We start from the raw sequence: 25563 nt of genomic DNA on the forward strand, positions 1-25563 counted from the left end.
AGTCCATTTAAAACATTTAGGCTTGTCAGAGCTGGTGAGATACACTTCTCACTGGTGAGATACACCTTTCCTCTTGGCATAATGTGACAAATTACTGTGACTGTGATAGTATTGCACAGCACTATTTTATTTTAGAAATGTAATTTTAGAATAGAAATATATTTTGATTTTGTCTTGAACACTGTTTTGTTAGGGCTGGCTGATTTGGAGAAAATCAAATATCACAGTATTTTTGACCAAATACCTCGACATTGATATTGTACGGTTGATTGCTGGCACTGAGATTTTGATTAATAATCATCAGTGGTGTGGATATAATGACACAGTGGGTAAAGGCAAATAATAGAACAGATATAACAGTCTGGTAAGTCCAGAAAATTACATCACTTTACTGTAATACAGCCTTTAAAACTACGAGAGGACAACAGTTACCATATAATGATATCCAAAATCTAAGACTATATATAGTCTCATATCACAGTATCAATACAATATTGATATATTGCCTAGCCCTATGTTTCATGTATAGATCAGCTTTTATAGGTGCACCAAAAAAAAAAAAAAAAAATAAACTACATCAATTCTCTCCAATTATAGTTTGTTGACCTTCATTGGAGCCCCAGAATCCACAGTTTTTCTAACGGACATATCTGACTGTGTGTGAGCTTGCTATTTCCAGAGTGGCATATTATTCCACATTTTCAGAGATCAAAAATCCCCTAACAAACTCTCATGAATACATAATGACTGTAGCAGTGGGATTGAAGCTGAAATTACATTAGCATACCACCCCCTTAGGCCTGCACCATCCAACAGAGTTGTGTATTACACGCTTGATTCTCCGTACACGGCCGGCTCTGGGGTGGAGAGAGCCATGACCAACCGCTGGCCATTCATCGGACCAGTGGTTCACCAGCTGTTTTCAGTGTGGCCATTAACATCAAATCCCCATGGAGAGTGTAGAGGCTCTGCAGGGCCTCAAGATGTTGCAGTTGTTTGGGCTGGTGTCTATGTGGGTAAAGCTGTGACCAGCCATATGTCCCACCCAACACCAGCTCAGCCCTGCTCACACTGGCTGACATGATGGGATGACTGGAATAAAATGGCCGAATGGAGATACTGAAGGGGTGGAGGAGGGGTAAGGAGGGTAGGAGAAGGGTGGATGATGAAGGAGTATAAAAATAGAAAAAAGGGAAGCATGATGAATAGGAGAAGTTGATTTTTTCCCCTTGTAGATCATCATGCCTCGTAGCCTATATATTTATCCAGCCCTTTCCCATGGCATCTCTGTTTGTAGTACAGTACAGTGTAGTACATTGTGTTCTATGGAGCATATCAGTAGCCTGCGGGAATCAAACCGGAGTGGAAGAGTGAAGATGAGAGCTCACTTTAGCTGCATTAGATCATGTTTGAGTGGTTAACCAACGCTGACAGGGCACCACTGATGAAGTAATAGATGTCACAGGACCGCACACTGGCAACAAAAAGCAAAGGGAGTCACAGGGAGAGTAATCGGTACCCAGTGTTGGCAGGGTGGGGTGACAGTCAGGATTTTCTGCTTTCTGTATTATTTCTCCAGGGACTGTTTAACAACATACTTTCCTTTCTCTCCGTTTCTTTGACCCTGTTGTGCCCGACTGTAGCTGTAATGTAATATTCTATAAAGATGTTTAACTTAAACAGGAAGAGTCGTTATTAGGAATTGTGTCCTGATAATAATTCTATCAGGCCCTTATAGTGCTGTTACAAAGCCATGAATTCACAGGATCCTGCTGACCACAGCTCTATTGATCAGTGTCTACAGTACTGTGACGTCTGTCTCCTTTGATGAAGCTTGGGTTTCTGTAGGTGTTCAGGTGTTGTGGTCTCAGTTTGTTCGGCCTACACAGCAAGTTGAGCTGTACAGACACGGGCAACTACTGTTTTAGAGCAAAGAAGCATTGTTTTCTGGGAAAGAGTGCAACGTTAGCTGTTAGCAAAATGTTAAATTAGATAATAAAAGAAAGTTCTATGGCATTTATTTGATGTATGAATCTGTTCATGTTTTACAAAAGGTTCAACTTGAGCCATGCTGTGCAACAATAGCAGTCATTTCATAGCCATACAGGGTCAGAAGTATACAGCTGTTAATTTTTTTTCAATGACATGATATCAGATTGGTACTGTGTATCAGCTGATACACAAGTTCAGGCATCATAATCAATATCAGGGAGGAAAAAATGGTACAGAAACATCTCTACAGTATTTCACTTTACGTGTCTACTTTCATTTATTTAAAATGTGTGGTTGATGTCAAGAGTGAAACACTTCCTGACCAGCAAATGTACTGTTAAAACTTTCATTACGTTTGTACGGGTTTTATTGACAATTTTTATAAGCATTGTACCATATATTGGTAAATGACAGTAGTTCATGATTAATTATTCCATGGATTAATTTGCTATTGGTTGATTATTGGAAGAGTTGATTAACAGAAAAATATTCAAAAGACCTTTGACAATCTTTTGCCATGTTTTTAAAGCAAAAATGCCTAAACTTTATTGTTTGTTGCCTGAAGAAAATATTTGTCATGTTCATCGATAAAGAAATTTGAGATACTGGTTCAAGGCAATTTTTTGCATTCTCCATTTGCCGTTGAGGTAGTGAGATGTTTTCTTCAATGTAACACGCACTGAATTAAAATTGATATACAAATGGTCATTTTGTAGGTGAAATATTCCTTTTATTAGTTTCTCGTAATTTTTGAACTTAACTTAAAACTTAAATGTAAGACTCAAACTTTAGATTGTGTGTTTGCAGGGCGGGTTGCTCACACTACTTGAAGACTTTAAACCGTTCATTGTGATTGATGCAGTAATACACCCATGTCAAGGTGGATCACTCTCAGGATGAGTTAATACTGTATAGATAACTCTGGCTCATAGCACGCTTTGAGTGCTTGTGTCATTGTGTCCTCATAGAGTTTTGCTCAATGAGACGTGATGACTCCATTTGTGCAGAAATTACACGATCGACTGGTTGATTGATGTCAGTTATGACAGGCGTGTAAGTCACCTAAATTGATCTTCTGCATTTTAGAGTGCCTATGAATAGTCTGCTGGGTTAAGACTCATGTTATAGACTCTACATGTGAATTTAAGTCCTTGACATCATCCATTCGTCCCTGATCCCTCACAGACGAAGTGACTAACCAGTCTGATTCTCTCAGTGTCCACATGTCTGTCTCATGATTGCTTCCTGTCTCCTCCACAGCAGCTCAGTGTCGTCTTCCTAGAGAAGTGATATGATGAACAAGACGATGACAAAAGCTGCATGGATGTGGCTGCTTTGTGTTTTTAGGGCCAAGCCTAACACCCATTATAATCCTTTTTACATAAAGACAAGCCATGTGGGTGGCAGGCAAACATGCTGTCAGGAGAGGGATATGTACTGATGTTGAGGACATATGGTGGGAAGACATTACAATGGTCTGTTCAAATCTGATTGCAGCTACTGTGGCAAACAATGAGAGGATCAGAGGGAAAATCCTGCATCACTATTTCTCGACAATGATTTATTGCTGTGTTCTTAGCTTAAAAAAATGTTTTGAGGATAAAGACAGCAAGACGCTGCAAACATTTTTCACTTCCAAGGCTGTGTACCGTATAAAGTATTACATGCCGGATTAAAGGGAATGAACTGTATTTCATCGGTTTTTATCCAAAATCCAATCTTGAGGTTTCTTGGTATGTGGATCAGATGTGTCGTTTTATATGCTCATATCTAGGTCAGTACTGAACAAAGCCTCAGTGATCTGTGTAAACTGATATATGTTTTTGTATAAACTTCTCAGTGTTATAGTCTAACCCAGCTGCTCCTCCTCTGACTCCTGTCAGTGTAGCAGCCTCTGAATGTGGCAGAAATTCAACAGTCTTTCTCTTTCAGTGTCTTCAGAAATACACAGAGATAAAATTGGTTCTGTTTAGCCAGTCTTAACATATTTCCAGCATACTCCCTTCAACAAACATCAGTAGTGGACAATGTGTGTGTGTCCGTCTCTCCAGTTTATGTCCCCTTAAGAGGGAGAACAAAATGTTGAACTTGTTTAAACCACAGTGACATGTCCTCCTTAATATCCACCCCTCAAACAAACAGAGACAAATTGCCCCCTGCCTGTCCTCTTCTCACCCGTCCCTTCCCCCTCCCTGTCCCTGTCTGTCATATAGACCTCTGTCTTTAAATTTTGGGGGAGGGCGGGTTGCATGTGTCTGACTGACTTGGGTGTGGCTCGGGGCCTTTCTGTTAAACACACCAACACAGAGGGCATAGGCAAATTCATGCATCCAGAAACATAACCATGCACTGTTGGACATATGGATTTGTATATATGCTTTCCCACTTACTCATTCATGTACATACACACACACACACACTCACACATCAGACACTCTGCTGGGCATTTGCATATTAACAACTCGCCCCACAGATGCTTCCTGCGCTCACAACGCCTCTTGGCTCAGTTTATATGTGTGAGACCATTATTGTGCTGGTACGTGGGTGTGTTAGCATGTAAATAATATACTTCCGTTGGTCCTTTGGCCAATGTGTGTTTGAGTGTATGCACGTTACCACAGTGTGTCAGTCAGTCACAGCATGGTCCTCCATGTAACACAAAGGCCCTGTCAGCAGCAGCCCTGTGTGTGAGTGTGAATGGTGGGGGTTGCCCAGCCTGTTGTGCTCCTCCTATCTGAAGGTTGGAGGGAAGGAAGAGAGGAGATGGAGGAAGGGGGAGCCTAATATCACAGGGGGTGGAGGGGATTATTAGGAAAGAGGCCAGAGTTGTTTTTATGGACTCATCTCCAGAAACTGTCAGAGGCATGCTCCACTGATCCTTTTGTTTCTCTCTTGTGAAGTTGGAGTAAAACTCTGGCTTGTTATTTTTCGGATGCCTCCATGTCTGCGACAGCCGTTCCAGGGGGCATTATGTTATGGGGTTGTCCGTCCGGCCGCTCAGTTCTCACCAATGTGATATCTCAGGAATGACTTCAGGGAATTTCCTTAAATTTGGCACAAATGTCCACGTGGACTATGTATGACGGGATTAGATTTTGTTGGCCAAAGGTCACTGTGACCTCATAAAACATGTTTTTGGCTGTAATTCAGGAATTCTTATGCTAATTATGACAAAATTTCATGCAAATGTCTATTAGGATGAAGCCTTGACATTTTATATCCAAAAGGTCAAAGGTCAGCTTCACTGTGACATCATAATGTTCTGCAAAAACACTTTTCTGAAGAGAAGGAGAGACATTTGTTCAGATACTGAATTGGTGACACTAATCTTGGGTGTTGACCTTGAAACTGTGCTGATTGTACAGATCTCCTGTGCTGCTGGGTTGAAGATGTGTGTGTGAAGCATCCATGTTTTACCTTTTAATAAATTCCTTCAAATTCTCTACATTTGTGATATGATTATGGACAGACACGGATGTTAACTGCAACTTGAGTAGTTGGCGGAGGCATACAACCACAAAGCAATAATTCTAGTTCCTTATCTGCTTTAAATGAAAGAGTATAATATTTTGTTCTGGTGTGTTTTATAAAGACTTAAAATTCTCTCTCTCTCTGTCTCTACCTGCAGCCGTTCCATCCCATGGTGAACCTACAGTGCTCTCCGGACCTCAGGATGTTCTTGTGTGCGCTCTACGCCCCGGTGTGTACCGAGTACGGGCGGATGACTCTGCCCTGTCGCCGCCTCTGTCTGCAGGCCAAGAGCGACTGCTACAAACTAATGGATATGTTTGGTGTCAGCTGGCCGCAGGAGATGGACTGCAACAGGTTGGAAAAACAGCAGTAATTCTTTTCCCATGGATTTATGTCAGCGGCAACAACCCTGCTGCATCAGTAATTTAAGCAGATTTTCCTATTTTGAGAGGAGTAATGCAGCAGCAGATCAGCAAGCATGTAAAAAGTCATTTATTTTGATGACCACAGAAATTAAGAGGCTTAGAGGAATACCTTGTTTTTTTTTTTTGGTTTAATAATATATTTGTGGAATATCAAGAAGGGGCAGAACAAGTTAACATTTTAGTTGAGTTTAGTTGAGTTACACAGTGTTGTTAACCCACCCCAGGCACCTGGTTGACATATAACATACACACTAGTTTGTAGGAAAAAAAATATTTGCATTACACAGAACAAAAGATATGAAACAAATAAAAATGTTACAACAAAAAATAATTAAAGAAAAATAGAATACTGACAGAAGATGTTGGCAGCTGAACAGCTGAAATTACACTGAGATCATCATCTCTGCTCTCCTCCCAGGTTCCCAGACTGTGACGAGCCCTACCCCCGTCCTGTGGACCTCCTGTCCAGCTCAGACACAACTGAATCCCCCATCTCTGTCCAGCGGGACTACGGCTTCTGGTGTCCAAGAGAACTCAAAATCGACCCAGAGCTCGGCTACACCTTCATGGGTATCCGTGACTGCTCTCCCCCCTGTCCCAACATGTACTTCACACGTGAGGAGCTGACGTTCGCCCGATACTTCATTGGAGTGGTGTCCATCGTCTGTCTGTCCGCCACCCTCTTCACCTTCCTGACTTTCCTCATTGATGTTTCGCGCTTCCGCTACCCAGAGCGTCCAATTATATTTTATGCTGTGTGCTACATGATGGTGTCTCTGGTGTTCTTCCTGGGGTTTTTGCTGGAGGACAAAGTTTCCTGTAATGCAGCGAGTCCTGGGAGGTTCAGGGCTTCAACAGTGACCCAAGGCTCACATAATAAGGTAAAGAAATTTGTCCTTGACTGAGTATTTTTATGCTGGTAGTCCACTGCACAGATACTGATCCTCCATCTGTACATTCTGTCTCTGTCCCAGGCCTGCACCCTTCTCTTCATGGTGCTGTATTTCTTCACCATGGCCGGCAGTGTCTGGTGGGTCATCCTGACCATCACCTGGTTCCTGGCTGCTGTTCCCAAGTGGGGCAGTGAGGCAATAGAGAAGAAGGCCCTCCTCTTCCACGCCTGTGCCTGGGGCATCCCTGGTGTCCTCACAGTCACCCTGCTAGCCATGAACAAGATCGAGGGAGACAGTGTCAGCGGTGTTTGCTTTGTGGGGCTGTACAACTTGACGGCCCTGCGCTGGTTCCTGCTGGCCCCGCTGGGACTGGATGTAGTGGTGAGGAAGAGTAGTACAGAACAGGAGATATGTTTAAAAAAAAAAAAAAAAAAAAAGACTAAGTAATAACTATTTTACAAACAGATATTTTGAGACTGATGCCTCACAACTTCAACTGTTACTTAAACTTTCAAGGCAGCAGGTATTCTAAGCTGTCTGTAAAACACAGTTGCTTGAAGGCTCGATTTAAGGCTCAAAGGAAGTGTGTCAACAATTGTGCAACCAGGAAGAGGAAGGAGCTTTTCTTTTCCCTGGTAGCAATCAGCACCTATCCCGTCACCAAAGAGCATCAGTGTTAAGTTCTTTGCAGTCCCTACCGCCAGTAGTGGGATGGCAGATAGCAGAAAAGCCTAAGTAACTGTGGAAAATAAAATGCAGTGTGTACTGTGTTGTTAGTTGCTTGACTCTGAATAAAACAGAACGCAATCTGGTTTTCTATGCAGCAGTAATACCACTTGGAAACACTGGGGGGACAAGTTGTCTGTTTCCACTTCCACAAGATTGTTTTTCTGTCTCAAAATGTAACGACAACATATCATTCCGTGCTAACAGATACAGGCTGGTAACTGACATGTTTTTACTCCATCATCTGTCATGTAAGATAACTTAAACCCATTCATCTCTCATATCATCGTAGGTCGGTGTGGCTCTGCTGCTGGCAGGTATAGCAGCGCTAAACCGAGTCCGCATGGAGATTCCACTGGAGAAGGAGAACCAGGAGAAACTAGTGAAGTTCATGATTCGTATCGGCGTGTTCTCCGTGCTCTACCTGGTCCCTCTGCTGGCCGTCCTGGGCTGCTACCTTTATGAGAACAGCTACAGAGCCATCTGGGAGACGACCTGGGTCCAGGAGAAGTGTAGACACTACCACATCCCCTGCCCCTACCAGGTAATAGACCCGACTCTGTAGTGCTAAAGGAGCTGTGCACTCTGTTTTAACAGAGACCATCAATAATTTACAACCTGTACTGGTTTTGATAGTTCCGAGTATTATTTGGTTCCTACATGTTGAGGTTTGCATGGAATCTGCTTTGGGCACAGAAAATGTTTTTACTTGCAGTGTTAAAATATGTATTTTTAGTGTCTGTCTTATAGGCTAATAATAGCTAAGCTTGTCTGCATGCATATTTGCTGTCATCAGGTGCTGTCAACAGATCTCACATCTCCTGTAAAACAAATGCACAGTGAAGAGATGGAGGGAAAATCTCTCCTTTTCACAGAATGAATCTTATTTTAAGAAATAGTGATGTTGTTTGCAACACATACATGTAGCTCCTCATTTCGAAATTGCATTTAGATTTTCCAACATAACTTTCAAATTAATTGCCAACTGACAGTTTGAGTATTTTATTTTATTTTTTTAAAGGTCATAATTCTGCTTTTTAAATGTAAATATTTCCTGGTTTCGTTCTTCCTCTGTGACAGTAAATTTATTTTTTGGGCTTTTGGACACCCTGATCGACATTTTTTTATAATTTTCTTACATTTTATAGACCAAACATGTAATCAATTAATTGAGAAAATAATTGAGAGTCAGATTAATCAACAATAAAAATAACCGTTAGATGCAGTACTACTCTAACACAATATGGCCATTACACTGATTGCTTATTACACTGATTATTGTGCATGTAATAGGTTGGTGTTGCTGAATGCAAACATGATATCTTACAACCCAGAAAGACCCAGATGAATCCTGTATACAGTCACCTGGAGGCTCTGCTAGTAGCTGAGATGCCTTTATTCACTGACGTTGATCACAGTCTGCACAGATGTTTGTACACATTAAATGTACAACTGGGACTTGTGTAAGGAAGCTAGAAGACAGAGCAGGAGGTAACAGCTGGGAGAAGGCTGATAACTGCCAGATATGTTTGCACACACAGACGTTAGAGAGCGGGATGCTCCGTGAGATTTTGTGTCCTGAAAATGACCGGATACTGTGTGCATTTTTAAACACAGTGTCCAACACAAAGAGCACACACACTCATTCACACAGTCATATGTATGAGACAATCTAGTAAAGCTCTCATGCTGCTTGTCCTCAGTAGCTGCTTCACAGAGCTGCAGTAGCCTCCAGCATGAGCACACACACTGCAGCTCATCTGATAGCGCTGTTAATAATTCAAACAGCTCTCGCTCTCTGTTCTTCTGTTCCTTTCAGCCAGGTATCACCTCCCATACGAGCATGCCTTAGCACATCCGCTTTCACCGTTGCATGTTCAAAGTGGAGTTTGATTGTGGTAGGGACTGAAGGAGTTGCAGGTGTGCCGGGGTGCAGCCTTGTTTGTGTTTTGTCAAGTCAAAGCAAGTTATGCATTCAGTATTCTGTAGCAGTAATAGCAACTCTTGAATCGCTGTCTGTAGTATTTTTTTTTTTTTTTAACTTCAGTTAACCATTGTGACACTGTGACTTCACGGCTTCTGTTTAAAGTAACTGTATGTATGATATGATACAGAGCTACAGCTGTGGGAGAGATGCATGAGATGATGACCACTGAGTTAGATCAGAGCAGTGCTCTTAATCTGTCACGTAAACACTGCATTGTGTAAGGGAGCAGTGCAGTAATCCAGTGTGTGTGTGTGTGTGTGTGTGTGTGTGTGTGTGTGTTTCTGCTGTAGAGGACTAGGTCAGTGGGGTCAAGCTGCACCACATCACAGTTACAGCAGATCTGAACACAAGCTGCATGTGCTGCCCAGCTGAGTGCTGTGTTGTTACCATACACCACAACAGTGTGTACTGTAGAGATGCCTCGGGGTGTAAAATCTCACAAAGTGTCAACTGTCCACCCCACCCCCAACTTCACTATGCTCATGAAAGCACACATGTACAGTATGCATTCACACACTGAGTCGATAACGTGCATCAGTAGATAGCTTTGACTCAAAGTGCACTACTATATTTATCTTAAAAGCCTTCCCTGAGGCTCGAACCTCCACTTTGTGAAAGAGCTCCTGAGTGATGCTTGACCCTCCTCTCCACACACACATACACGCAGTCAGATTGGTGGCTGACTCAAGCCACACGAGATCCTTCAAAAGAACAAGAGGGACGAAGGCTGTTTTCAGTCATACAACTAATTTTAGTCTAAGGTTTAATAAACTACATAGGTCTGATTTAGGAGCCTTAAGCTACCATGTAGATGCAGCACAACTTAGGACACACAGTCTGTAATGAGGATGTTGGTTGTTCTTATTCAGTCTCTTATCTCTCTGCCATAATGAGTGTATCTGTGGATCTCTGGGCCTAGGGGCTCTCCGCCTGGCCCACTCATAATGAGGCCATGATGACTACATCTGTGTGTGACCGCATGAGTGCACGTGTGTGTGTGTGCACATATGGGAGACAGAGTGATGGGAAGGGAGTAGGAGATAGTATTTCTGTGGTTCACTGTCATGATGTTGCTATGGCAGAAGGCAGCAGTGTGGTGACTCGGCACAGCATCTGTTATCCGCTGGAAATAAATTACCTTGCTCTCGCTGTAATATTTAGTCCCTTAAAAGTTCTGTATGCAAAATTCAGAGCATTAATGTAGCAGGAAACTACTATTTGCTATGTAAAGATATAGTGGAGTAATGGTGTCCTGGGCAGAGAATCACGTTGCCTCTGTGTGTGTGTTGTAATCCGAGTTTTAGGGGTGTAACGAAAATCTTGGTTCGGTACGTACCTCGGTACACAAGTCACGGTTCGTTTTTTTTTTCGGTACAGTAATGAAAAAAATAGACAACTATTAAATATCTTTTTCTTATTGGTAACCTTATTAAAACATACCACCACAGCAGTTAACTCTTTTTACACAAATGAATGAAACAAATATATATAAAATCCTGCTTTTTCACATTGTTTGAATAAAAATAGAAATATAAAAGTGAAAAATAAAATCCTGCTGTTTTTTTAACACATTTTTTGAATGAAAAATATAAATATACATTTCTGCTTAAACAGTTTTACTGTTTAAGCAGAAATTAAAATAAAAAGTATAGTGCAGCTGGTGAGCTTTAAAGCCTGATCAGATTCAGTTTTACTAGGAACTTACTTAGCTTTCCCACTTTGTTAAAGTGCAGTAAACAAAACATGCTTATATCTAAAGTGCAGCTTAAACAATTTTACTCAACTCCAATGGTGTTGGTTATTTCTTTAGCGCGATGGTCAGGGAAACGCTCTTTCCTTTTAAACGACGACGATATCGTAGTTTGCACCAGATTGCTTTTTCTAGTCGTGCCGGTTAACGTTCAAACTCGGGTGGTGTCACTTTAGATGCGTTAGCATGTTAGACATGTTTCCAAGTACATACCCGACCGCTGTTCTGCAGTGTCGACACACTGCTTTTGTCTTGTCCACTTGTTTATTTCCATCTTTGTATTTTACCCTGAAACCAAAGTGTTCCCGAACGGAGGACTGTTTGCGGGTGGGTCTTCAGGTTCGTCAGGCTCACTTGCCATGTTGTCAAAATGCGAGAATGCGCTGCACAAAGTGAAAGCGGAGATTTACGGTCGGACTCGGTCCGTCACTCAATTATGTCCGTCGGGGAACTAGATATTTTAAATGGTTCGGCCGGAAAAAACGGAATTAAAATAAAACAAATTAAAATAAAATAATATCCTGCGCCCAATAATTCGGTACAGGGTCGTGCCGAACCGAAAGTCGCGTACCGAACGGTTCGACACAAATACATGTACCGTTACGGCTCTACCGAGTTTCTCTGTTGTCTGTTTAAATAGTCTGACTGCCTGTGCATGTTAGTGCATGTGTGTATCCCACTGGCTAGCTAACTGCAGCCAGCCCTACACTCATACGACAGTGAGCGCAGCATCTCTGAAACATCCACCTTGGGCTCCCCCCTCTGTCAGCACTGTTTCAATTGTTTAGAGCTCTTTATGGAGTTAGCATCATTAGCTGCTAGCTGCGAGCTCAGCCATCTCCATGTTGAGAATCGTGTGCAGACAGTTCATTTTACGTAGAGCCCATTTAACATGAGTTTTATTCACAGTTGTAATAACCTTAAGCTTTAATTACCACAAATTTGATCAACCTTGCAGAATTCACATTTGTCAGGTTCTCCTCCACCTCACAAATTGTAAAATGATATAGTTAACAACTGGCTGTTTTGTAATTTGAGGATATTCATGGAGTGAACATTGTCAGAAACCTAATATCTGTTAAACCAAGGCTTACTTTATACTGCAGTGCTCAGTGATTGTCTCTAATACCATAGACTGACCATGAAAGGGAGGAGTGATAAGACAATAAAGAGAACTCCAACAAAGGACAGCAACAGAACAAAGGCTTTCATTTCAAGGAGGACTATTAGTTATCAGCTGCCATGTCAGAGATGGATGACAGTGTGTTGGCTGCTGTGGCATTTATGCCTCCAGCAAAGCTGTCAGTGATGATATAGAGTAGACACACACACACAGTGGGAATGCAGTCTGAACACACTCTGTCAGCAGGCATGAACCTTTTAATTAGTTCATAGATGCTGGTGTTTACATGCAGGACTCAGTGACTGTCTGTTGCCCTGTAGGGCAGCGTCCACTGTGTCTGGATGTTTGGTCGCTAACGTTCTGCAGATGAAGTGGGAAACACAACAAAGCATACAGTACAGGCCAAAAGTTTGGACACACCTTCTCATTCAATGCGTTTTCTTTATTTTCATGACAGTTTACATTGTAGATTCTCACTGAAGGCATCAAAACTATGAATGAACACATGTGGAGTTATGTACTTAACAAAAAAAGGTGAAATAACTGAAAACATGTTTTATATTCTAGTTTCTTCAAAATAGCCACCCTTTGCTCTGATTACTGCTTTGCACACTCTTGGCATTCTCTCCATGAGCTTCAAGAAGTAGTCACCTGAAATGGTTTTCCAACAGTCTTGAAGGAGTTCCCAGAGGTGTTTAGCACTTGTTGGCCCCTTTGCCTTCACTCTGCGGTCCAGCTCACCCCAAACCATCTCGATTGGGTTCAGGTCCGGTGACTGTGGAGGCCAGGTCATCTGCCTCGGCACTCCATCACTCTCCTTCTTGGTCAAATAGCCCTTACACAGCCTGGAGGTGTGTTTGGGGTCATTGTCCTGTTGAAAAATAAATGATCGTCCAACTAAACGCAAACCGGATGGGATGGCATGTCGCTGCAGGATGCTGTGGTAGCCATGCTGGTTCAGTGTGCCTTCAATTTTGAATAAATCCCCAACAGTGTCACCAGCAAAACACCCCACACCATCACACCTCCTCCTCCATGCTTCACAGTGGGAACCAGGCATGTGGAATCCATCCGTTCACCTTTTCTGCGTCTCACAAAGACACGGCGGTTGGAACCAAAGATCTCAAATTTGGACTCATCAGACCAAAGCACAGATTTCCACTGATCTAATGTCCATTCCTTGTGTTTCTTGGCCCAAACAAATCTCTTCTGCTTGTTGCCTCTCCTTAGCAGTGGTTTCCTAGCAGCTATTTGACCATGAAGGCCTGATTCGCGCAGTCTCCTCTTAACAGTTGTTCTAGAGATGGGTCTGCTGCTAGAACTCTGTGTGGCATTCATCTGGTCTCTGATCTGAGCTGCTGTTAACTTGCCATTTCTGAGGCTGGTGACTCGGATGAACTTATCCTCAGAAGCAGAGGTGACTCTTGGTCTTCCTTTCCTGGGTCGGTCCTCATGTGTGCCAGTTTCGTTGTAGCGCTTGATGGTTTTTGCGACTCCACTTGGGGACACATTTAAAGTTTTTGCAATTTTCCAGACTGACTGACCTTCATTTCTTAAAGTAATGATGGCCACTCGTTTTTCTTTAGTCAGCTGATTGGTTCTTGCCATAATATGAATTTTAACAGTTGTCCAATAGGGCTGTCGGCTGTGTATTAACCTGACTTCTGCACAACACAACTGATGGTCCCAACCTCATTGATAAAGCAAGAAATTCCACTAATTAACCCTGATAAGGCACACCTGTGAAGTGGAAACCATTTCAGGTGACTACCTCTTGAAGCTCATGGAGAGAATGCCAAGAGTGTGCAAAGCAGTAATCAGAGCAAAGGGTGGCTATTTTGAAGAAACTAGAATATAAAACATGTTTTCAGTTATTTCACCTTTTTTTGTTAAGTACATAACTCCACATGTGTTGATTCATAGTTTTGATGCCTTCAGTGAGAATCTACAATGTAAATAGTCATGAAAATAAAGAAAACGCATTGAATGAGAAGGTGTGTCCAAACTTTTGGCCTGTACTGTATACAAACTCTACCTTTGACATTAGTAATGTTTTATGTAATATCTAGGTTTGGAAATAGGATGTTGTTGCTATGCAACCCACTTTAAGTCAGTTCTTCCTCAAACAAGCTCCACACACACTCACATACAAACTGCTGCCCTCAGGTCGTACAGTATGTGGGTGTATTTGCTGTAAACTTTCTTTGCTCACTCACTCAGGGATTGATCTATATTTCTTTCAGCACTGTCTCAGCCACACCCACACACACACACACACACACACACACACACACACACACACAAATCTAAACATCCCAAACAATAAACCACATCCTCGTGTGTGTGTGTGTGTCTGTGTGTCTGTGTGTGTGTCTGTCTGTCTGTCTCCTGTAGGTGGAGCGCACCAGTCGTCCTGACCTGGTCTTGTTCCTGATAAAGTACGTGATGATGCTGATCGTAGGGATCCCCTCAGTGTTCTGGGTGGGCAGTAAGAAGACCTGCTTCGAGTGGGCCAGCTTCTTCCACGGCAAGAGACGCAAAGAGTACGTACTTTCCACACACTGACTGTCCTCAGCATGTTCTCTATCACACTGAAAGCTAACAGGCTGTTTGTCAGGCCGTACACTCCACTGGCACAGCTTCACACAAGTTGGTTTTAAATAAATGGTGCTAAATATTTTAGTAGCAAACTATCTTTAAAAGGTTTCTTACATAAGTTTTGTCCCAGTATTTTTAACTTGAGCAGAATGCAGAGTATTTCATCTCTTTGTAGTGATAATAACATTTTAAAAAAAAAAGGTGGATTTTTTTTTATCTCATAATGTATTCTAGCTTAATATGCTAATTTAGCTTAGAATTTGTTGGGAATTACAAATTATTTTAACTTTTTTATAGTTAACACAAATTTATGTTACTGTAAAGCACTTTGTGCTGCATTTCTTCAGTGAAGTTATTATTGTTACAACAAGGAAATAGAATAATGTGAAACTTAAAATAACATAAAAATAAAATAAATTCAATGTGAAGCGCGTTTCCATATGTATGTCATTGAATCTATTTTATAGCTTACCATTGATTTAGTAATTAATTTATAAACAAAGAGGACTCCATTTATTCGTTAAACAAGTTAGTTAAAAGAAGAGTAAAGACCCTTCCTAACAGATTTGGATTGAAAGAAGTGGTCACCGTGTCCCATCACCTCTGAGCTTCAGTATCCTCAGCTTCTGCTTTAGGTTTTATGCACATATCAAACCCGTCTCTCTCGACACAGTTGGCTCTTGAATGAAGGCAAAATGCAAACATGGATTTTATAATGATGCTTTCAAATCCTTCCAAAACTTGACTCCACAAGTGATGGAAGGAAATGAATTTAACACATAAGTGGGGCATCAAGGATACACACAGGCGACACTGTAGATATTCAAACTGTGATTATTTCCTGTCACTGTAAGCACAGGCCGGTGGGGGAGACATGGACCAGACCAGTACTGATCTCACTTTAAGAGGAGCTCAGGTCTCTGTCTCGCTCACTGTCCTGTGAGCAGGTTATGATGCAGCAGTGTGTGTAGGTGTGTGTGGCTTGGTGGTGAACACTGGCCCTTCTTTGCGCTCACTCCCCTCCCCTCCAAACTCAGAGCATTAACCCCCTCTCCCACCGCCTGCTCCACACACTCCTCCATTCTCTTCTACCACACCCACAAACCCACCACCTTCCCCCTCTCTCTCCCTACCCTCCTGCGTCTCTCCCTCCCCTCCCTTCCTCCACTCTCCTCCTCCTCCACCTCCTCCTCATGCTCCACTCCCTCCCCGCCCTCCTCCTTCCCCTGCTGCAGTGGGATGGTCAACGAGAGCCGACAGGTGCTCCAGGAGCCTGACTTCGCCCAGCTGCTGCTCAGGGACCCCAACACGCCCATCGTGAGGAAGTCACGGGGCACGTCCACCCAGGGGACCTCCACCCATGCCTCGTCCACCCACCTGGCCATGCTGGACGAGCCGCCGAGTGCCAGCACCAGCCGGGCTGGCTCGGTCCGCAGTGCACGCTCCAAGATGAGCAGCTACCACGGCAGCCTGCACCGCTCTCGAGATGGCAGGTGGGTCTCATATCTGTCAGATGTGTCCACAGTGCTGCTCTGTCTTTGTCCTCTTGTCCACAGAGAATCCTGCTCCTGATTCTCAAGCTTCTTTTTCTTTGTGCCAGATATACGGCCTCCAGTTTCCGGGCTGCAGACGACCGTCTGCCCTACGGAAGCATGCCTCGCCTCAACGACCAATCACAGTCGAGACACTGCAGCACCAATCGCCTGGACAGCCTGTCACGACACGGCTCCACCCAACGACTTGAGAGCCAGTCGCGGCACAGCAGCATCAGGGACCTCACCAGCACCACCCAAGCTGTTCTCGGTGTCCCTGGAAACGGGATTCACAGAGTCCTGGAGGAGGACGGAGCGACAGCCTGAACAGGGTCTCTGGTTCTCCTGTAGAAGATGTGACTTTATGGGTACAAGTGAAAGTAGGAATGACTTATCTTCTTCTATAAAGTGAAAGAATGTGTGAGGATCCACAGGAAACAGACAGAACGCAGAGAGTCAAACACTGTGGTGTCCCCTCCTGCTGAATTTGGGAGCTCAGAGCTGAAGCACAGTTTACTGATGACGTTAGCTAAACTAGGGCTACATCCAGCCAGATCCAGAGGACTGAGTGTGGATCGATGCCTTAAAATGTCCTCTCAGCTTTACTCCACCTGCCAGCTGATCCCAAAAAACTGAAGTTCACGATGACTTTTGTCCAGGTCACAAACCTACAATGAATTTCACGGTGCTGACTGTGACCTGTGATAGCCAACACTGGAAAATGACGACAAGGTTTCACTGTCGGACCTACGTCACTGAGCCAGAACACAATGTGACCAACACTGAGACTGCACTGGATTGTTTTCTACTCGTACTGTACTTGTTTGTATAAAAGACTGAAGGATGGACATCAGACAGGACGAGCCTTCTCTTCTAGTCTGTGCTGTGTAGCACTGGGGAGGGTGGAAGCAGGGTATTTTTTTAAGGTTTACTGGCTACAACTATTACAACTATTGTGCACATCTTCAGCCACATACATGTCCATTATTAATTCACCTTCAGATTTATTTCTGCTAACCTAAAGGGACAGCTCACCCCCAAATCAAAAATACATATTTCTCCTCTTACCTGTAGTGCTGTTTATCAGTTGAGATTGTTTTGGTGTGAGTTGCAGAGTGTTGGAGATATCAGCCATAGAGATGTCTGCCTTCTCTCCAATATAATGGAACTAGATGGCACTCTTCATCACTTTTGGTGCTCAACACTAAACAGCAATGTCTCGCTCCAGAAATCATAACCTGGCTACTCAAAATAATCCACAGACCTTGTTGTAAAAAGTTTCCTGAAGGAACTATTTTCTCTCTTTTCCAAACTACACCTGACAGGCATATCACCAAGCAGAAGGAAATGTGCATCTACTCATGAAAGAGGCTTAAATTGGTGACAGCGAGAGATAAAAACATTAATGGCGTCCTCTTCAGCTGAGCTGTCATGTTAGCTAGCTCAGTGGTGCTAGGTGAGCTCGCAGTAGATGCGCACTTCCTTCTGCACAGTGATACAGTTGGAAAGTTTCTACATGAAACTGCCCTACAGCAAGATTTGTGGATTATCTTGAGTAACCAGGTCATGATTTCTGCAAAGAGACATTGATGTTGAGTTTTTCAAATGTAGTTTTTGGCACTTTGAGCACCACAAGCTGAGCTTGGAGAGAAGGCAGACATCTCTATGACTGATATCTCGAACACTTCAAGTCACACCAAAACAATCTAATCTGATTGATAAACAGGTAAGAGGAAATTGATTTTGGTGTGAACTGTCCCTTTAACCTGCTGATGCCTCTATTTATAAAGGTAATTTATTCACACCCGAGTTGAAACTCTACATGAAAGGTAACAAATGAGCAAGACGTTGAGGGAACAAACGACCTCTGACAAGCACTCTCTACAAATACTGTACACAACTCCTGCATTTTACAAAAGCCTTGTCTCATTTTAAAACTTGTTTTTTATTGCGGTACTTCATTACTTTGGTGTAATGACATATGTAAAGATAAGAGGAAATAAGTCTGTTTGCCAGAACACAAGGGCTGAAATACAGGAATAAAGCTGAATCCAAACTCCTGCCTTATGACTGTGTTTAGACAGAATGCTAAGCTCATTTGACAGGCTGTGTGATTAGAAAGTAGAAAGACACAAGTAAATATTTTAACTTGAGTGAAAAATGTGTGTCTGAGGTGTCTGTTTCTAGCTAACATATGTAGCTAGCTGGTAGAGCTGCTGTTTGGGGCACATTAACATGAAATGGTTGAGCGGTCAAATTTGTGTAGCATTGTGTCTGAACACACCTTTACAGTTTGAATAGATAGATCGCCCTTAAATTAGAGTCAAATTCTGAGTAGTTTGTCCTGTTTATAAATGTGTCCTTACATGTATAGCTACTGTAAAATGTTAGCGCAACATTTCCTCTAGTGGCAAAACCTGTATAGATATAAAAACTGAACTTTTGTTGTTGATTTGTAATAAAGTTTTTTTTTAAAAGAGCAGACATTTATCAGAGTTAATGACCACACAGTAACACACTGGGTTTGTATTTGTAACAGCCCTCCGCTTTATTGAAATACATCGGAGTCAGGTTAATATAATGAGTTCTCCACATAAGTGTGGCAGCCAGTTCCATACATTATTTTTTGTTTTGACCTTACACCTTAAATATTTTTTTTGTGCAAAAAAGAATCTACATCACCTGTAGTGGGTTATCCTCAGTAAAACGCCCAAACCGTTCAAAAAGGAGCAAGTCCAAGTAAAACAACAAACCGAAAACAAAAATGATTACATCTATAACATGCAAAACTGTACAAATTATTACAAAGCAATTCTAGAAAAAAAAAAAAAACAAGTGTAATATGATATGAAAGAGCAAAATAATATAGAAGGTACTGTAAATAAGACCTCACTGAAATGCAAAGGCGTTTGAATTTTTTTTTTTTTTTTTTTAGATTTTCTTCCTTGTAAATGTTACCACTGTGGCACCTCAGCCATCAAACCACCTGGCACCCGTCACCCCTGAAAACATTTCTCTTGTATCTTCTAGTCCTCTCCTCCTTTTCTTCCTGCTGTCTCCACCCAGGTCACATCTACTGTACATCATGTGTCCCTCACTCACTCACTGCAGCCATCCATCCATTACACAAACTCATTTTCATCTAAATGAAAATGATTCATTGGTTCTGACGTTTCCTGAGTTTCTCTTCCCCTCTCCTTACGCTGGGATGTCTACAGTCACTTCTGTACAATATGGGCCAATAATAAAACACCTGGCTGAGTCGCCCCTGTCATACATTCTGCAGGAACTAAGGAGACTCACGAGCTCCACGTTTCTACGAGATGGTTGTTTGGAATAAAACCAGCTGGGTCGCACTGTGGTGCTCCGGACCTCTCCCTCTCTTCATATAAAATGGAATACTAAAGGAACACTTGGAATGGGTTGTTTAGAGCTATGTTGTGTTTCGACAGGGGAGTCCAGGCGAGGAATGACCACCAAACTACTTGTTTTTGTTTCCCTTTCTCACAAACAAGACAAGCGGAACAAACCGGAGGATTCTGGAGGACACTGTACTGTAACTCTGCACCGTCACCAACAACAGGCCAGTATTAGAGTACAATATGTGCGTTCTTCTTACAGATAATACCACATTGTGACCACGGTGTAGTTAGTGTTTCATGTCAGGACAGTTTGCAGCTCCGTGCGCATTGCTCCGTACAGTCTCGTCCTGCCCTGTGAAGCGATTTCCTCAAGTAAAATGCTTTTCTATCTGTGTGTGAGCTGAAGGAGATGAACAGAGGTAACAGGTTTTTGGCTGTGAATGCCCTGCTCTGCAGCCAGGAGCTGCCACACTGTATAATGCTCTTTCAGAGGCCTCTCCACCCTGCCAAAGAACCACAGCCTGCAGGGAGGGGTTACAGATCCAGCCCTGTTCATTTTACAGACAACAGGTAGAGCAGAGGTTATTTTATCTGCGTTTCATCAAGACAAACGGTGCTGACTTTTAAGTGTTTACATTCTCATTTAGTGTTTTTTTGTTTTGTTTTTTTTTTTTTAAATCAAGAGCTCATAAACGTTGCTTTTTAATCGACAAATCAAGCAAACCTTTCTCAGAATATGCAAAGGCTGTCAGAAAGACTAAACAATGTCCCTCTTTTTGTCCATTTTTGGTTAAATCAAGCTCAGCGGAATGACTGATCTTCCCATCCAGGTACCACAGCCAATTTAGAAACACACACACACATTAAGTGTTGATTAAATGATCGGAGCCACTTCCCCTCTGGCAGTCAGAGGAGGAGCAGGACAAGGCATTTGCTGCATAAAAACACCACCTCAGCATGTGTGTGTGCGGATACATGTGTGATAAATGCACGTGTTCACTCTACAGTACGGGCAGTAGTGTCGATCCATACATGAGATTTCTTCACTCAAACGCAAACCAAGTGGGGAAAAAAAACACACACACACACACACACACACACACACACACACACAATGCGTGTCGTACATACAATATAAAACAAATCTAAAATCCATCGGTAAAAAAAAAAAAAAGAAAGAAAGAAAACTGGAAAAGTGGTTTAAAATGGCTTTTTGTGTGAATACAACCCCAAATCACTCAGAACAAAATAAAAAGGAAAATAAAAGTCAAAGAGGATTTTTTTTTTGTCTTTCCCGTGTAGTTCTCTATAGTATTTTCCTTATCATATATTACTCTCTACTTTGAACCTATGTACATTATTGTGATGGGAACCTGTGAGTTGGTCAGTTTGGTTGTACAGCAAAGTGGAGCGTCTACACTACAATGGAGGACACGTCCAGGGCTGCTGGATGATGTCGCTTGCACCGGATCCAATGAGGAAGAGAGTAGCACAGAGGAAATGTGATGTCATACGAGCCGGCATTATCATTATTAACGCTACTTGTAGCTTTTTGCTGATGGTCAAAATTAAAAATATTATAAAGTCACTGCACTTAATATCATGAGCAAAAGAAAAAAAAATCATTGCCTTCCTTTCTCTCTTTCTGTCTCTCTCTCTCTCTCTCTTTTTTTTAATATTTTCAATTTTTGCAGCACCCAAAGAGAAAGCAAAGGAGGGAAGTGAGGAGGGGTTAAACTCCACCCGTCTGATTCAGGCCATGAAGCAAACCTCTCTTTCCTCGTCTAAGATTGATAAATAAATTAAAATATCGTCCCCTAAAACCCAAAGGGTCCTATGTACAAGTACAAATCATTTTCTCTCAGTAATAATCCTCTTCTCTTTTTGTTGCATCGTGAGGTTTTAGAGTCTCTGAATGGGGCCGTGGACAGGGTGGTGTCGACGGAGCTCGACGCTTCAGTTGATAGCAAAAAAAACAGCCGAGTCGGGAGGTTCTCATTCCTATATCATATGCCCTTTCTGAATAAACACATGCACACACGCTGGCGAGCGCATACAGCTTCTCTCAACACACACACACGCACGCACACACATTTGCACCCTCAAACATCAGCACCCACATGTACACTCCTTTTACGTATCTTCTCCCTCAGGATTTCCCTCAAAGAGACGACACACTCTTTCTCAGTGTTTCTGCCCCGTCTTGGAAGTACGATGAGAGACAAATTGAGGTTGTAAAGTGGGACAAATGTTCGTCAGGAGGTGCAGTTCTCCGGGCAGTGAGGGGGGAAATATTCAGAAAGGATGCGAGAGGCTGCGGTGGAGGAGGTGGTGGGGGGGAGGGGAGGAGGGAGAGGAGTCCTGTGCTGTCGGTCGGTCAGTTGGTGGAGTTGAGCGAGGCGAGAGGCTGGCGGAGGCTCATGTGTCCCAGCCCATGCGGTCTGTGCTCTCCAGGGACAGGGACTTGGTCTTGTGTGGGGAGGCCGGACTGGGGGGGCTGCTGAAGGTGGAGCTGTTGGAGGCCGTGGAGTGACGGGGGGAGTCCGAGTCCTGGAGGAGGAGAGCGGAGGAGGAGGGAGTTGGAGATGAAGAAAGAATGTGAAGTTCGGGGGAAAGAAAAGAGACGGGGGGAAAGCACACAAATTAGATGATGTAAGACGTACTTTACAAGATATATTACAGTATTTGTAATTTAAATTCAGGAGACTGGAGACTACGTGTCTGTGCGGGGGCAGATACAGCTATAAAATAAGTGACTACGACACTGTATATTTTAAATGAGTCCTCCTGTCTGGGCTCTCATTAGGGGGATGATGGCTCACTGCTCTACGCTGGCTAAGCATGCATATTCCTAGCCCCAACCAAATAACCTTTCTCTCTGCTGCTTATTAATCTGCTGTTTTGGGTGGTGGACAGATGTAGCCCGTCAGATTGAATCACATTGCTCCCGCCCCCACCTCATCTTCCACTACATTCCACATCATCAGCAGATGAACAGCTCAATTGACCAGAAATGATCAGCTAAAGGAAAACAAACATGCAGGCAGGCCAGATGAGGGGGGATGTGGGTTAGACCTTCATACTGTGCGACACATACAGTATGACTCACATCCTCATGTGCTGAATTTAACCAAAAGACATGATACCTGCTACTCCTTCCTTTCTTTAACAAATGAAGGTTTATACAGGAGAGAATTAGGTCCAAACATGTGTGGTGCACTGTGTATGATTCCCTTTCCAGTTCAGTGATAATGTCCTCAGGTTAGAGCATCTATAATGATCTCATATGCTGTATGAAGACATCTTTTTCCTGCTCAGTGACTCTGCACTTGATCGTCCTTGATGTATAATAATCTCCTGTTTGGATCCAATCTAAACACATCTGGCCTATAAAACACTGAGAAGCACAGTCATCCTGCTGTCTCACTCCTACCATCTATGGCTGCAGTCAAACACACTGTGGAGCTATGAAACATCACGATGTAGGCGTTTTCGGACCAGAGGATCTTTTTCACAGCTCTGAGAACTCCCCGTCTTGTTCTGTCCGCACCGCAAAAACCAGAACGATTGTAGTTTCTGTGAGGGAACTTTTTAGCTCCTGTGTCAGAGTGTGTGCTCTGCCAATACAAGAGGAGCCCCGAGTGACATTAGCGTACTGTGATTGGTTGAACACACGAGCCAGTGCAACAATGGAAATGCCATTTTATTTCAGCCTTACACCAAATGACTTCAAGTGATTTCCTTGTTGCAGACAAATTTCCAACACTGGAATAAAATCAGGAGTTTGTGTGCGCTTCCATGATCTTGATTGTTTGGTCTAAGGTGATCATAAAAGTCAGGCTTTTTCTCGTCTTCATGTTCGGATAGTTTTTTTTAAAAGATATTTTGGACATTTTTTGCCTTTAATGGACAGGACAGTTAAGTGTGAAAGGGGGAGAGAGAAAGGGGATGACATGCAGCAAAGGGCCACAGGCTGGACTCGAACCCGAGCCGCTGCGGCAACAGCCTTGTACATGGGGCGCCTGCTCTACCACTAAGCCACCGACGCCCCGATGTTCGGATAGTTTTAAATGAACATCGTCATTAACCAATAGCTGGGCTCCCTGCAACACCAAACAGGAAGTGGCAAACGGGAGTCAGTAAACATGGAGGCGCAACAACGTGAACAGTCTCAGCGCTTTTGTTCTGTGGAAAACGAGGAGAAACTGGTGGTGCAGTGGAGTGAGTAAGAGTGTGTTAAATTTGGGGAGTATCTGTTCCACCAACCAGCACTTATCTTAGTGAGAAATCATCATTTTTGAAACAGTTCATCTCTCGTTTCCAGGGTCTAACCAACGGAGGCTGGTGGCAAGTTTAGGCGACAAAATCCAAAATGTAAAGTTTGTTCAAAAATACAGTTTCTTTGGCTTTAATCTTTTGTTACATTGATGCTTAATTGACAAGAATGTGTGACTAAAACGCACAGAGGGTTTTTATTTCTTTCTGTCTTAGAATGAATGAGAGTATGTTAGGCTTTAAAAAAATGTGGCTGTGTAAACAACAGTAAACACACAATGGGAAATACAACGTGATTTTGACTCGTCAAAGCGAAATAGTGCGGCTCACATCACTTAAGCTTTCTTACTGATGCTATTATGCTGAGAGAACAAATGCCCTTTAAGGGACACAGTTTTCAGGGGAGCTCTGCAGAACTGTTTGGTCTGAAAACGCCTCTTCACACTCAACACTGTAACGTAGAAAATACCACACCAGCCATCTGTTACTCACAGCACACATACAAGAGCCTTTCACAAGTCAATGCAGATGGGCAGTTGTGTGTTTTCATACATTTGCTCTTTAAAGCTGACGACACAGGTCCAGCAGAGTGTGTGTGTGTTGGGAGGAGCACTGCCCAGCTACATTGTGTAAAGATCTTTGTCTATGTGACACTGCGTTTAAAAGCACTCAGCCTTTCCACCCATATTCACTAATCAGTCATTGTCATTTGATCCAGAGGTGTGCACCAGAATCACTCCAAACCATGCAGCTGCTGTGATGTAGTCCAATCCAATCTGTAATCACTTTGTCAGGTTTGGGGTTTTATCATTACAGTCAGAGTGACATCCTGCAGGGTCCTGGTGGAACCCTGACTACACAGCGCACTTATTATTCCATATCCGTCTGGCCTAGTTGTGCTCTGAGCTGGACAGCTCATGGTTAGAAACATGGGCAGGCTGTCGGGGAGCTGTGTGGAAGCAGACATGCTCTGTGACTGTGGGAAGAAAAATTGCCGAGCAGCAGCGTTGCACCATTTAAATCAGCAACCAAAAATGACAGAGGCCAGGTGAAGGACAGACTGATGGTGCAGCTGATGCTCCGGTGAAAGATATGACAAGATGCTGCTGATGTGACGGGGCTGAGATGGTGCAGCGAGAGCTGTGGCACGGCGAAAGTTCCCCTGACAACATGTGATTATATATCTATGTTCCAAATGCACCCCATGCTAATGTGTTCACAGATACTGACATGATAGAGTGTGTTCTGCATGTGGGTGCGTACTCAGTGACACGGTGCTCTCAGTTGTGTGTTTGGTGCGGTCGTTGCAGCTGTTGACATTACCTTCATCTTACTAAGCAGGGTCCTTAAAGCCCTTTTCAGATCGGGGGTCTTCTCCGACGGTGAGACTGCCTGCCACTGCAGAGGAGAGTTCAGACTCAGCGCCCAG

The 25563-nt window shown here is 43.1% G+C and overlaps 2 protein-coding genes across 6 annotated transcripts in view; one reads left to right on the forward strand and one right to left on the reverse strand.

The window, feature by feature from the left end:
* The window catches only part of fzd3a (frizzled class receptor 3a), a 30589-nt gene extending 11663 nt beyond the window's left edge, over positions 1-18926 (forward strand). Inside the window, exons 3-9 of the mRNA XM_049590774.1 lie at positions 5621-5817; positions 6307-6769; positions 6863-7162; positions 7800-8051; positions 14762-14910; positions 16201-16458; positions 16566-18926. Of these exons, the coding sequence (XP_049446731.1) occupies positions 5621-5817; positions 6307-6769; positions 6863-7162; positions 7800-8051; positions 14762-14910; positions 16201-16458; positions 16566-16824 (1878 nt within the window). The 3' untranslated portion in view covers positions 16825-18926. The remainder of the gene's footprint in view (positions 1-5620; positions 5818-6306; positions 6770-6862; positions 7163-7799; positions 8052-14761; positions 14911-16200; positions 16459-16565) is intronic.
* A 94-nt stretch (positions 18927-19020) lies between these two features.
* Positions 19021-25563, reverse strand: part of cdc42bpab (CDC42 binding protein kinase alpha (DMPK-like) b) — a 93922-nt gene continuing 87379 nt past the window's right edge. For 4 of the 5 annotated variants that reach the window (XM_049589350.1, XM_049589349.1, XM_049589348.1 and 1 more), the window contains one exon: positions 19021-22409. In XM_049589350.1, the coding sequence (XP_049445307.1) occupies positions 22278-22409 (132 nt within the window). In that variant the 3' untranslated portion in view covers positions 19021-22277. Of the gene's footprint in view, positions 22410-25457; positions 25533-25563 lie in introns of all 5 variants that reach the window. The other variant, XM_049589351.1, reaches the window with a different exon arrangement.

This window comes from Epinephelus fuscoguttatus, linkage group LG11 (assembly GCF_011397635.1).
Source record: "Epinephelus fuscoguttatus linkage group LG11, E.fuscoguttatus.final_Chr_v1".
In the NCBI taxonomy this organism is placed as follows: domain Eukaryota; kingdom Metazoa; phylum Chordata; class Actinopteri; order Perciformes; family Serranidae; genus Epinephelus; species Epinephelus fuscoguttatus.